This window comes from Astatotilapia calliptera, chromosome 22 (assembly GCF_964374335.1).
Source record: "Astatotilapia calliptera chromosome 22, fAstCal68.1, whole genome shotgun sequence".
NCBI lineage: Eukaryota > Metazoa > Chordata > Actinopteri > Cichliformes > Cichlidae > Astatotilapia > Astatotilapia calliptera.
The window spans coordinates 23752618-23766357 of record NC_137442.1 but is presented as its reverse complement, the minus strand read 5'-3'; the positions used below and the strand labels follow the sequence as shown (position 1 = coordinate 23766357).

Here is a 13740-nt window from a genome sequence, read left to right as displayed (position 1 = left end):
AGTCACTAGATCTCAGTCAGATCCAATAGAGCACCTTTGGGATGTGGTGGGAGGGGAGATTCATATCATGAATGTCCAGCTGACAAATCTGCATTAACTGTGTGACGCTATCATGTATCATGTACCAAAATCTCTGAGAAATGTTTCAAGCACCAAGAAAAATAGGGTCTAACCTCTTCTAGCAACATGTAACTGCCACTAAGTGTATATTTTGCCTAAAAAGCACCAAGAAGACAAATGGGTTCTGCTGCTGTGAAATAAACAGTATGTCAGAACTATATATGGTATAGGTAAGTCCTACACTGAAAAAAATATGTTGTTGGATTTACTTAATTCAATGGTGGACATTTGTTGCACACAGATGTTTTGCTTTGGCAGCAACTTAAACAATTGAGTTAAATTAACACAATTTATTCATGTTCAATAAACTTGTGCAATTTGTGTTGATAAAATGTGACTTAAACATGTTTTGATGAAGTAATTTGAGCTCTTGGAATATTTTAATCCTTCACAATTTTCTCACGTTATCCCAACACGATTCAATAACTTTTACCCAATACTACTTGGTCACTTAAATACTACATGTTATCTTCAAATTACATTTTGCTATTATATTCTAGTATCAAATACACAATTTTCAAATGGAGGCCTTATAACAGATTGTATTGTTCTCTTCCAAGATGGTTGCTGGCATCCACCAGTAACCTTTCAAAACAAAATGTCTAATTTCACTGCAGTAGGTAAAGAATTAAACTGACATTACTCCTCTACTGAATCTACATAAATCAACAGTTAAATAATGTCAGTTCTTCCGTGTTCTCTGGAATCAATCACAGCAAAGAAATTAGACTGTTTCTTTTGAAAAATGTTGGGAAAGAACAATACAAAACATTCTATTTAAGGCCTCTGACATCAAGATTCAGTTAAACAACAATTATAACTAAACAATTTGAGGTAATGTTAGTTTCCATTAACATTAAATTAGGTTACTGAATTGGCAAACACCTTCCTATTAACACCTCCCATTTTACCCCAATAACTAAAGAAATTAGCACTTGCAGGTCAAAACCTTTATTCAAGAGACGCAAAAATAACATTGATACAGTGACTGTCAAAAATTACAGCACTGATCATACTGTGACATCTTGGTTCAAAACAGCACACTTAGAAATATTCAACGTTCTTTACTTCAACTGAATGAAACTGAAAATACCATTTCACACGACCCATATGGGATATTTAGACTGTATAACTGTTCACGCTACATCTCTTCACTAGTAAAAGAAAGAAAAAATACAAAGAGAAATTAAAAAATGCTGCCAAACAGACAAACAGAACTTGTACAGAGCAAAAGGAAAAACAAACAACAACAAAAAACGGCTCGTCCTCATGGCAGTTGCAGAGTATATAAAAATGAACCCTGCGATCCGTTCCTGGAATTGAGCTTCAAAAATGCAGCAGAACAAGTGTGAGATTTAAATGTCCTCTCACCTAGAGCTGGTCACCTCACATGCATAACAGTGAGCTTCGTTGCAGGAGCAGTTTTGTCTTAGTTGTGAGCTTTTCTTGAGAGCTGAGTTGCATCCAACTCCATTACCACCCATTGAATCACCTCAAAAGTGTAGCAGAGTTGTGATGGGTAGCTCATGTTGAAGGAATAAAAAAGGTCCAAACAGCATGGCTACTGCAAAGGTCATGTTATCCAGATCTTGAAGAACAACATCAGAAAAGTCATTGCCTGCCGCATCCTCTGGAGACAGATGTTCATTGTGGTTTTCTCAATCTGTGCAGTGGCCTCAGTCAAGTCCTGGTTAAACACAAAACATTTCTTTAAGATTCCTTTTTAAACTCATCTCTTTTGAATCTACCAGTTCTAATGTTAGAGTAATTTAAACCAATGCAAGCAACATAGTAAATAGCTATAGCCAAAGAGTGGCCTGCCATGCTGCCATTCATGGTCTAACAGAGTTTCTAAGAGAGGGTGAAAAACATAATAATTTCAAATGCTTTACATTAGTTTTTGTTAGAAAGACACCGGCCCATCAGAAATCCAGGTTATGTCACTCAGAAGATGTTAGAATTTAGACTTTCAGCCCCACAATTTGGTTAGCTGTTGGTCAGTTGGTCATTTTTTCAAACAAAAGCTAATATAAATATTGGTGGGATTTTCCTTTGTTCATTAGAATGACAAATTTAAAGTTTTTTCACACTGATGTGACCCCTAATACAGGGGTGGGGATGGGGCCTCAAGGGCTTCACTACCAGGCCTCATGTGAACTTCAAATTATTAAAGAGGACTACTGGTCCTAACCAGTCCAATGAGGATCAAGTGGATAACTAAATGCATTTTTAAATGTTGCAAAGCCACAATCTACTCATAAAACACTCACCATGAACTCCTGCACCAAGATGTTACAATTGTCTTTCACACAGATGCGGAGCACTTTGATGAGGGACTCCGAGCATTAATGTCATCCTTGACTATTATAACAAAGAAAACAGAGATTTGTGAACTTTTCAGTAGCACAGAAGAAAATGATCCCAGACAAAAACTCTTGACTTTTTAAACCAGTCAACATGCAACACCAGCATCTACAAAGCAATATCAAAAGTTCCTGTTTGACATCAACTTTATGGATATATAGTTTCCAGAACATTTATTTTTAACAAAAAGATAATTTTTTCTCAGTGGGCCAGTAAATGCATGACGAAAATTATGGCATCCTTTTAGTGGAATCATTACTCACAGGTAATAGTTGACTGTTTCAATGGATGTAGCATAAAAATCTTTTACTGACCTAATGCAATACATATACACTTTGTAGTTAAAGAATTTTAAAGTTCTTACTGTCATTATGGCAGCTACATCCTTTAGCTTTGTGCCCTGTTCCCCCGATCACTTTGCAAACACTTTCAGCAGACTGTCAGAGAAAAACTCAGCTCCGTCAGAAACCTTGACTGTAAAGGCATGGTTGGGATCCACTGGAATGCTGCATTTTGCATCATGCATGCACCTAATAATTATAAAAAACCTATTATAATTAAGTTACAGAAACGAAAATAGAATATACTTTCTTACCATAACACCTTGAACCCACAATCCATCAGCTGACTCCTGGTGAAATGCAGAATAGAGGTCATCTCTCAATGTGCAGCAAAAAAAACAAAAACAAAAACAAAAGGACAGCAGGTGAGGGCAGGAGGGGTAGGGATGTAAGCTAGCATAATGCCGCTGATGATATTAGCTAAAGCTGTTCAATGTCCAAAATCTCACTAACACCACGGTGCAGTAAATACACAATGTAACTGAAGAGTCAGTTGACAAATCTATTCACACAGAAAACCAAATTATGTTATGAGTGCCTCGTAATTAGGTTTAATGTGATATTACGGCTCTTGTGCCAAAGACAAATTCAAATGAAAAAGCGCCAATTCTTTGACAACAGATAAAACAGCAAATAAGCTAACGGCTCTTTTTTAGCATGTTACATGGCGACACTCTAGACGTTTAACTACATTTGGCTGAAATATGGTAAAAATGAATTCAAAAAATCAAGACATACCAAAAACGTAGAGTTGGCTGCTCGACTTGACTGAGATGGATGCCTTTTTTAAACCACGATCCAAAGCCCGCGAGATGAAATCACGCGTGGTTTCACGAGATTTAACGTTGCTATCTTATTGACTTACTTCACCTGAACATGATATGAACAATTTAATACACCCTTTCTGCATATCATGTAGTTTTTACACTATATAGTTACATTTAACTTTAAAACATGAGGCAATTGTGTTAAATGCATGCAAGATGCTTACATAAATCCAAGAGATGGCCAGTCCCTTTTTTTCAGTGTACTGGTTATGAGTTCTTGTGATAGTTAAGACACTTTACTGTCAAAAGAAATAACTTACAGTATTCCAAAGTAATCCTATCTGCCTGTACCCTTTTTATCCTCTCCTACATTTAAGCTGATCAAATAGCATCAAGCACATGGTGTAAAAAACACACATTCTACGTGCACCAGCACAGAAACAACAGGGCCAGTCTGAATATGAACACACAAAATGTTTAAGCACCAAATGCAGTGATGTGGTTTGTTTACATAATATATATCTTAAGATGCATCGAACCATTTTCGAGTCTGATGAATCATAATGTTTTATATGTAGCACAAGTCAACACTGCCTTCATCCTCCAAGAGGGACTGTATGAGTTTATTTTCAGCAGTGTTATGTATCCCTTAGCTCTAATCATGGACTGATGACTCAAACATGGAGCTTCGCCTCTTTTCTTGCTCCTGCGGGTACCCTTTTTTGCCTGTAGTCAGGGAGCGACAGCCAGATATCAGCTTGGTACCATTTCCCATCTTGGCGGATGATGCTTGGCTCCCGTGAGGCCGAGCGCGGCTGCTGTGGCGCTCTCTACATGCTGAGATATCGTCCTCCCAGAGGAATGCAGCACCCACCGCACGCGCTATAACATCGTAATGCTGCACGTTGTGCACGCTACTTTTCCTCGGGGCGAGAGTCTGGGTGCATAAAGGGGTTTGTGCTTCACAGTATCATAAAAGCGTATCTTTCATTTTCTTTATTTCTTTATTGGAAATGTGTGTCTCATTTAAGAATGCTTCGTGTGTCCCGTTCTGTTTGTGGGTTAGGTGGTGGGCGAGAGGGAGGTTTAGGCGAAGTTTGATAAATGCAACTAATTTAGTGTACTAAATAGGAAAAATATGCAAAGCTCTCAGCATGAGGTGAAAAAGGAGAGAGATACAAAAAAGAATTAGACGAAAGCAAGAGGGTAATGAAAGGGGAAGAGGAACTATGTGTAGGCTAATAATGGAGATGTGGAAAGTGCTTAGGACACCCAGTGAGAGGCAGAACGGAGAATACCGAAAGTGTCAAAAAGCGAGAGGAACAAGGCAGTCCCTTGTATGTATGTTCCCTGGATTTATTTGCCACCCATTTTTACCCCACAGACAGATATTTGCACCTCTATATGTGCAAGAATAAGCCTACAGTGTTTACAATCATGGAACATTGGCAGATGGTTGCCCCTCCCTAAATCTAGTTCTGCTGAAGGGTTCTTCTTGTTAACAGGATTTTTTTTCTTCCCACCATCGCTAAGTGATTGCTCAAAGGGGTCATCTAATTGTTGGAGTTTTCTCTGTGTTGTTGTAGGCTCTTTAACTTATAATATAAAGTACTTTGAGGCAACTGTTGTTGTGATTTGGCGCTAAATAAATAAAATTGAATCAAACTAATGCATAAAATCCAGTAATTTTTTTAGGCTTTTAATATAGGTTCAGTTGCAAAATTCCCTTCAACAATTTGTTTCCCTTTGTGCTGACTAATGTACTGAGAACAGACAACCCACCTCCTGCTCCCCTTTTCTCCAGCTTTTATTAGCTTTTTTTAGGGAGCTGAAAGCAGAGAAAAAGTTAAAAGACGATGCTCGAATGAGAGGGAGAGAGAAGAGGGTCAAAAGATAAACCGATAGGAAGAGAGCAGTTTGAGTATAACTCTGGATATGCTGGAAAAAGCCAAAAACTGGCCTGGAAAAGATGGAGGAGAAATTGCTAAATGAGCAGAAGGGTAGTGAGTAAGTGAGAGTGGGGCTAGAGTTTAAAAGCAAGGCGAGAAAGGGAGACAGGGAGAGACTTAGTTGGAGGGCAGTGAAGAGACGAAGAGCAACAGCTCATTGAAATGCAGGGGACATGCCGGCTGCAGCTGCACCTATCAAATCACCACTTCTAGCTCTGACAAGCAAAACCCTCCCTGCACATTTAGCAGCCCTCACTCCCCGCACACAAACACACACCGAGTCGCTGTATACGTATACTGTATGCACCTCCACGCCGGTCTAGCTGGTGTCTGGGTTACGCAGCGTTGGATGTTGTCATTCTGTGACAGTCTTCCAAGAGTGCAGCCCTGGAACCACTGCCGGGTCTGCAGTGTTCCTTGCCCCCTCGGCGCCAGCATCCTCTCTCATCCTCTGCATTCCCCTCCTCCCTCACTCGACACTCACTTCTCTCCCATGACTCACTAACATCAGACTTATGTTCTTACATAACACATGTAGCCTTTGTTCCCCAGACTTTCTTTGTCATTGTCTGAGGCTGCTTGAAAACAGAGCGCCGTGCATTCCCACACACTTTATAACACACAGGTGTCTGTCAATACCCAGATCTATCTGTCTCTACCTTCCCAAAAACCTGTCATACAGGCAGAGAAATAAAACCTACCATCATAAATATGTAAACACTGACACACAGTAACTTTAGTTTTTTAGCTGTTTAATTCAGAGAACAGTTGCCAGTCATCCAGATGGGTATTTGCTGCCATCGGAGCAACCGGTGGCTTGGTTCAGCATTTGATTTCCCTTCTATTTGATTACACTGGGTTGTATTGGACCCACGGCCCTTAACTACATTTGCTGTCTGCAGAGACCACAGGGAGTTCAGGCATCACACACACAAAGCTGCAGCATCAGTACAAAGTGTTGCTTGAATTCATTAATGAAAACACAATGAGCTCTGATGAGTCCAAATCCCTGTGTTTATCCCCCAGACAGATTTCTGGTTAAAACCTGCATAATAATCCATCACATTACTTTCCCAGCTAGTTACAGTAGCTTTCTTCATCCCTGTCCCCTTTTGTTTTTCTCGCCTCTTCATTTATCTCTCTTCCGCTCCGATTTTTTTCCCCTCTCTCTCTGCCCCTGTCTTCTTTTGTTAGAATGGATTACAGCTACCCCCTTCGTTTCCCATCTTCATTGTCATCCCTGACTTCTAAGAGTTGTTAGGCCCTGATCCACATTAATACTTATGTTGTGGCCCTTCCTATTCATTCGTCTCGTTATCAGACCTCGGCTTATGCTAATTAAAAGCCATCTCAACGGCAATGCAGCAGTTCAAGCTTGACACATATAGTAGATTTATGTATAGGGGCAGTTTGATTGGGAAGATATTTGCAAACTTTGAACAGTTTCCCCACAAACAGAAGGGACGCTTCACAGAACGCTGTCCCTGCTGCCTGTTTATTCCGCTCCTCGTCTCATTAAAGTGAGATTTCATTTTGAGCTCTATCAGGGTTGATCTCACCTTGTGTGTCGAAGCACCCCCCCTCACACACACACACTTTCTTTTTCTTTTTCTTTTTTCCAGCTGTCAGATTTGTCCCCTAATACCCTTTTGTTTACAGCCAGAGTGATGCTTCATTTCAAAGTGGATTAGTTTAATAAGTAGCAGCCTATAGATAAGCGCCCCTGCCCATCTCTTTCCATCAGCTCCGAGACAAGCTGAAGTGAGTTTTGAAGACACATCCAGGCTTTCTGAAAGGTCACTGACAACACATATCTCATCCTCGGAGAATTGATCATTTAATGAACTTCACTCTTAGATTTTATATGCCACTTCCAGGTGCAATCACTTCCACTATCGCTGACGGATTTAAACCTTTTTGACTCATATCCACTGAGGGGCTTGACGTTGTAAATGATTTTTGCAGACTTGGGGAATGTCTTCTCGGAATTTAGGATCATAGGTGATTAATGTTGCTTTACTTCCAGAAGTCGATGCCAGAAGTGGTACTTTGCCAGGCTATTTTCTTTTTTCTTTTTCTTTTTTTTTAGACAAAACTGCTGTTTTTGGTTGATGAAGAACACTGACAAATATTAATTGTTTGTTTGGAAGCATTATACTTAGGGAAATGTAGCAAATGCAACAAATGGTTACATTTGACAGAAAATAATTCTTACATGCCAGCTTACCTGACATTATCCGAAATTTCCTGAGGGAATAAATCCCATCTAGCTGACACGCCAACCCCAGTAAAACAAACGGGAAGAATTATTTGCAGATGCTGTTTAAACCAAGGCTTTCTGCCATATTTTTATGCAAATTTCATAATCTTTTTCCCCTATGAACACAGAGAAGATGATGAACAAACCAAGGCATGCACAACTGTTCATTCACACACACAGGCTCACCTATTTACAAGTTAATAGTCGCTTCACATTGCTCAAGAAAAGAGGCACACAGCTTGAGCTCCAGTCAGAGAATTCAGGATTTCTCAGCTGTTGTGAAGGACCTCAAAGTGCCAAGTGCTTCCTTTGCCCTAAGGTAAAACAGTGCATGGGTATTAAAATTGCAGCACACGGCAGATACTTTATACCCCAAGCAAAGTTTTCTGCCACATTTGTTTGACAAACACAAATGCTTGCAAAAAAATCTATGCACATGCAGAGAGAGCACCTGGTCGAGTAAGTGCTGTTTTAAGCGGTTTGTCAGTACATTTTTATGTATGTGTGTGTGTTTTTAATGATTTCTCCAATGAAAGAATTTAAAGCCTTTGGCGTGTAACAGCTTAAATATACTCTTTTTTTATTGCTATTAGTTGGAATGGATGTATTCATAATTTCAACAGGACTTAAACTGTTGGGTTGCACGTCTTTTGTCCTGTCTCCCTCCCTTCATCTCCGGGCTCGGCAGATGGCTGCCTCTCCCTGAGCCTGTTCTCTCCTGTTAAAAGGAGGTTTTTCCTTCTCGCAGTCACCAAATGCTTGTTTTTAGAGGCTCGTCTAACTGTTGGGATTTTCTTTCTATTGTTTTAGGGCCTTTACCTTACAATATAAAGCACCTTGAGATCACGTTGTTATATGGTGCCGTATAAATAGCAATGAATTGAGTCTAAGGAGGTTGGAAAGAAAATGATTGGACTTCTTTGAGGTTTTCTTGAAGATGTTGCACCTCTCATCCATAAGGCTTCCTCAGTTCTAAAATCAAAAGGTGGAGAGTCATCTTGCATCAGCTGACTTGATAGGGTCACATTATAGGATTGGGCAAGCCCTCACAGTGGTTTCACCCGAAACCTCTGGAGGTAATGACCTTCGCATTTTTTCCCATCTTGGCTCATGTGATGACACACATGATTAATAGTGGCTCAATGACCTTTCTAAGGGACAACCTCTGCTAAGGTTTATTCATGGGATTACCATGACTTGGATGACTTGAATTCAGTGCAATTTAAATTGAGTTGCAGCAGGGCTTCTGTGTTAAAACAGTTAAATACTGTTAGGTATGGCAAAATTTGTTCTTAGATAATTTTCTATGGAAACTATTGAAAGCTGTAATCACAGCAGTAGAAAAATCCTTTTTTAATGTTTGTGTGCAACTACAGAGATTTTTTTAGCTTTGTTGAAAGTGTTATTACACATCAGCTTCATCTTCTCTATGCATATAGACACAGTGAAGACAAGTAGTATTTAAACAAACAGTGTAGCTGTTGCATTGTGTCGCCATAACAGCATGTTGCATCCTTTCATTTTGCAGCTTGTTTATGGGGCTGCAGTGTGCATGCAGACATCTCTGTCAGATTAAAAGGTTGGCTTTACAGCACTGCAGCAAAAACACAACAGACAGGAGCGCTGCGTGCTGTCTGATAATATGGAATGAAACCACTAGAAAATGTCAAAGGAGACGTCCTGCAAGAATGCAAATGACAGAGGGAGAAAATGAGATGAGCGGATGTATGAGGTCCGCCCAGACGTGCCTCTTCAAAAAGGCGCTTTGAGGCAGATGTGAGCGTTAACCACCGAGTTAGCATCACATCTGTCGCACACTCACAATGGGAAAAGAAGACGGAATACGCTAATGGCAAGTCAGTAATATTATGTAACGTATAAGCCGTTTCCTGGAGTGACTTAGCATGGACAGCTTTGTTTCCCCGTGACAGCATCAGGACCAGAATGACAATTAGCTTAGCTATGCTTTTAGTCACATTGAGTTGCCCTCCAGCAACAGTATGGCTCTAACCAATCCAATTTGTGTTTCAAGGTAAATTGATTCCACTAAAACAAATGAACAATCGCTGAATGTGATGCGCAATTATGAAACGACAATACAGGAACAGATCATCATTCCTGTAGGTCACAATAATAGATTTACGTTTTGTCTCTCTGCTGTTTCTTTCTGTCAACAGTGACGTGTCCCATGAACGAGATACTCACAGCCTCCACGGGCGTCATCATGAGTCAGTCGCCCGGCAACGGTTTTCCCCACTTTGAGTCCTGCTCCTGGGTGGTTAAGGTAGAACCCGGCTACAACATCACTTTCACTATCGAACATTTCCAGACCAGCCGTCAGTTCGATGAGCTTGAAATCTTTGATGGTGAGTGACTGCATCTGTTAAGACAGAGAACTTGTGTTCATCAGTGCTAACATAAACGACAGTGTTTATCTGTTTGTACCTGTTTGGTTTATACCATTACATTTCCTAGTGGTTTTCTTGGTCTGGATTACCAGCTGGACTCCCTGTGACATCTCCTTTCACATATCCCCTGGCAAAAAGAGTCATTTTCACAGATATCTGCAATTAAAGGCTAAAATAAGCCAGAAGGCTAAATCCACTATTCCCAACAAAGCTCTCTGCCACTGGTAACAGAAAATCAAACGTAGGCTCCCTTTTATGGTGACAGAACATCTACATCTGCCTTGTACATTTGCATGTGATTAGAGGTACAGTCAGCATCTCTGCCAGGCTGCTCTGAGAAAGTGGTGATCGTATACACTGGTGATGCTGATTAGTGCTTTTTATCTTCTGCCGAGTGTAGAGGAACAGACATTTGCTAACCTTGGGGCTGCCAAGCCAATTATGGACTGAAGTCTTATTTTTTTCCCCATCATTAGAAGATTAGGAAATTGTGATATTTTTCAAACTTCTGTGCTTCTGTTTGGATAAAGATAAATTCTGTGCAAATATATATATGTGGATATATATATATATATGTATATAAATTATGTGTCCTCATTACATTTTTGTTTTTTACTTTTGACTAGAATATACTTTACAGAATTTATCTCACATTTATAGAACATAAAAGCTTAGATAAAAACCGTGCCTTTTTAGTAGTCTTGTGATTTTTACAGCTGGATGCCTCTCAAATCATCATTCCCCTCACCCATGTCTTCATCCAGGCCCATCCAGACAGAGTCCTCTCCTAATCACACTAAGTGGTAACTATTCCAGTCCGCTCAGCATCACCAGTTCCAGTAACAAAGTCTACCTGCACTGGTCCTTCGATCACACTACCAGCCACAAAGGCTTCCGCATACGCTACTCAGGTGAGTCTAAAGCAGCGATTTGCTAGCATGGGGTGCATGGCTTCTTTCGAAATCGAATTTCTCTAAAGTTTTCAAGTCTTTATGAAATTCAAGGCCAACACCGAAATGCTTAAAATGTGTGGAATGGCAGACATTGACAGCTTCATATGTACACTGGGGAATATTAACTTGATAATTCTGGACCTCGTTTGTAAATTCAGTCTCTTCAGTGGTGTGTTCGGTTTACTCTCTAAAGGAGACCAATATTTGGACTGCCAACTGCAGCTGAGATGACCAGAAATATCAGCCATCTCTATGACAACCTAGTGGGGGTGGTAGGCATCTGCAACACTTGGGAATTAGTAAACACTGTGTCTTGTATTGCCTATTATTCCTCTGTTTTGTCCTGCTCCTGTGAAGGATCTGTTGGTATACGACACCTGCATAACTCGCTGTGAATTATGACTGTGTAAATATTTAAAAGGCTCCCTCCGTTCTGTATCAACACCACTCAGCCAGATTGACTAATCGTCTCTCTCCCCTCCTCTCAGCGGAGCTTTCTGTCTCCCCAACCGGATGTTCTGCCCTATTTTTCTTTTGCCTCGTTTAATATCTTCTTCCTAAGCACTGACGGATTTTGCTGTAGCGGGTTAAGCCACAGACTGAGGTCTGTTTGAGAACCCAAGAGTTGCCTCGGTCTGTATGGAATCACCTTTTGTGGTATCTTAGTGGGAAGGAAGAAACAGATAGGACTGTGTTCAGCTATGCTCCTCATCAATCCATCTTTTCTCTGAAGGGGAAGGTATTCCATTCCATTACTTCCTGTTTTTACTCTCCATCCAAGACTTCCCTCACTGTTTCACTCCATTCATCTTCTCCGTGGATTCAATTAACTTACAGTGAGCCCGACTCTGTCGGCAGCTGCAGGGTTGATTGCAAAAAGACAAACTGTATAACAGGGCAAGTAGAAATGAACACGGGCAAATGAGCTAGACCCAGATAGAAGTAAAGAACTGAACTCAAGGGTGGCTCAGAAGCCGCCAGTCACAGTGACTGACAGGAAAAGGCCTTGCAGAGGAACATATACAGTACCTTTGCAGGGTATTTAATTTGGGTTTGCATGTCTTCTTTTTCTTATCTGTGTAGTCATCAAGAAGAACATTAATGAGAAGCCATCCTCCTGATGAGAGTGGAGATGTCTGGCTCTTCAACATTAAGCTCAGACACTACTTTTGACAGCCCAAGGCCTGCACTGAACTGCCGTGTATCATCGCCTAAGAAATCTAACATCTTTCTTAGTGAACCTCAGTGTCAAATTCTGCATAAAGTGTGTTTTATCTAACATCTCTTCTGTGCCACAAAAAGGTCTGTCAGCTCACTTGAAAAGGCTCAAATTACCTCTCGCCTTGGGAAAAAAAATGTTTCAAGGTAGCAACAGTTTAAAAATGGGCAAAAACATCCTAACCTTTGACATGGCTTTAAGATTTTATACAGCAGGGAAGAGTCATCTGATTGTCTGTTTTTAAAAAATTCACACTAACTTGAAAGAGAGGCCATTTCCATTCCCACATGTTAGCAAGTTGAATTTAAATTAGCATTTTTCTAAAAATGTAATGCAGTCAGCAGTTCCCACAGCGAGCGTCATTTCCTATGTCCCGTTATCCCGTTGCATAAATTGAAAACCGTTTTGACAATCTGTGTTTCTTTACTTAAACTCCCTCAATCTTCAGCTGATGTGCAGTGATGTGCCACGCTATTGTGAAATCTGCAAAAATACAGTTTAGGCCTGGGAACCTTCAGTTCTTTGGAAACCTGGACTCCATCGTCGGCACCATTTGCCATGATGAATGATCATCGCCGCTACCAATTTTAACCGAAAACAACAACATACACTTTGTTCCTGCTTTTTTGTACCCGTCACTTTTACGAATCTCCTCTGGGGTAGCTGACAAACTCCAGCTTTGCTTTGCAGAACAATATTTTTCTTTAATCAATTTTTCTTGTCTCAAGTAGTTTTGGGGGGTTTTGCCAGAAAGAAATTGCAGGTTAACACTTGTATAAATTCATATCCTCCTTTATGTCACCTGGGGTAGAAGATGAAAAAGGGATCTGGGACTATTGAAAGAACATTAATCTGTCACCTTTTTTTTAACAACTGCATCTTATTGGCTCGTGATTGTTTGTTGTCCTCATTGAACTCAATTTTATCTTTTCCTGTATCTTTTCTTTCTTTCTTTCTTTCTTTTTTTTGTGTCAAAGCTGCCTACTGCAGCCCTCCAAACAGCCCAGTAAATGGCACAGTGCACAGTCTGACAGGCACAAAACTCGGCAGCACCCTGCGTTTCAGCTGTGACCAGGGCTTTCGTCTTATTGGCCAAAGCAGTGCCACCTGTACGCGGACTGCACAGGTGATCTACCAGTGGAACGCACCGGTCCCGCTTTGCCAAGGTGAGCGGTCGGCAGCAGCAACTGATGAGTAAATAACAAATATGTTTAATAAAATCAGTAAAGGGGTCAGATAGTTTTGATTGGCCTCGATATTTTGCTCATAAAACTATTTTCACCATTATCCTTCTGATTCAGCATCTACTCTCGCACTGTTTCTCAAAAGTAATGAATTGCTCAAGTTTTAGCACACTTT

The 13740-nt window shown here is 40.4% G+C and overlaps 1 protein-coding gene and 1 long non-coding RNA gene across 2 annotated transcripts in view; one reads left to right on the top strand and one right to left on the bottom strand.

Annotated features, from left to right (window-relative positions):
• Positions 1-13740, top strand: part of csmd2 (CUB and Sushi multiple domains 2) — a 76667-nt gene that overhangs the window by 26466 nt on the left and 36461 nt on the right. The window contains exons 14-16 of the mRNA XM_080295851.1: positions 9979-10167; positions 10974-11120; positions 13359-13547. Of these exons, the coding sequence (XP_080151977.1) occupies positions 9979-10167; positions 10974-11120; positions 13359-13547 (525 nt within the window). The remainder of the gene's footprint in view (positions 1-9978; positions 10168-10973; positions 11121-13358; positions 13548-13740) is intronic.
• Positions 1056-3855, bottom strand: LOC145423618 (uncharacterized). Its single transcript, XR_013904674.1, has 2 exons — positions 2849-3855; positions 1056-2481 (listed from the first exon to the last, which is right to left on the bottom strand). It is a non-coding gene; the product is annotated as an uncharacterized LOC145423618 (long non-coding RNA).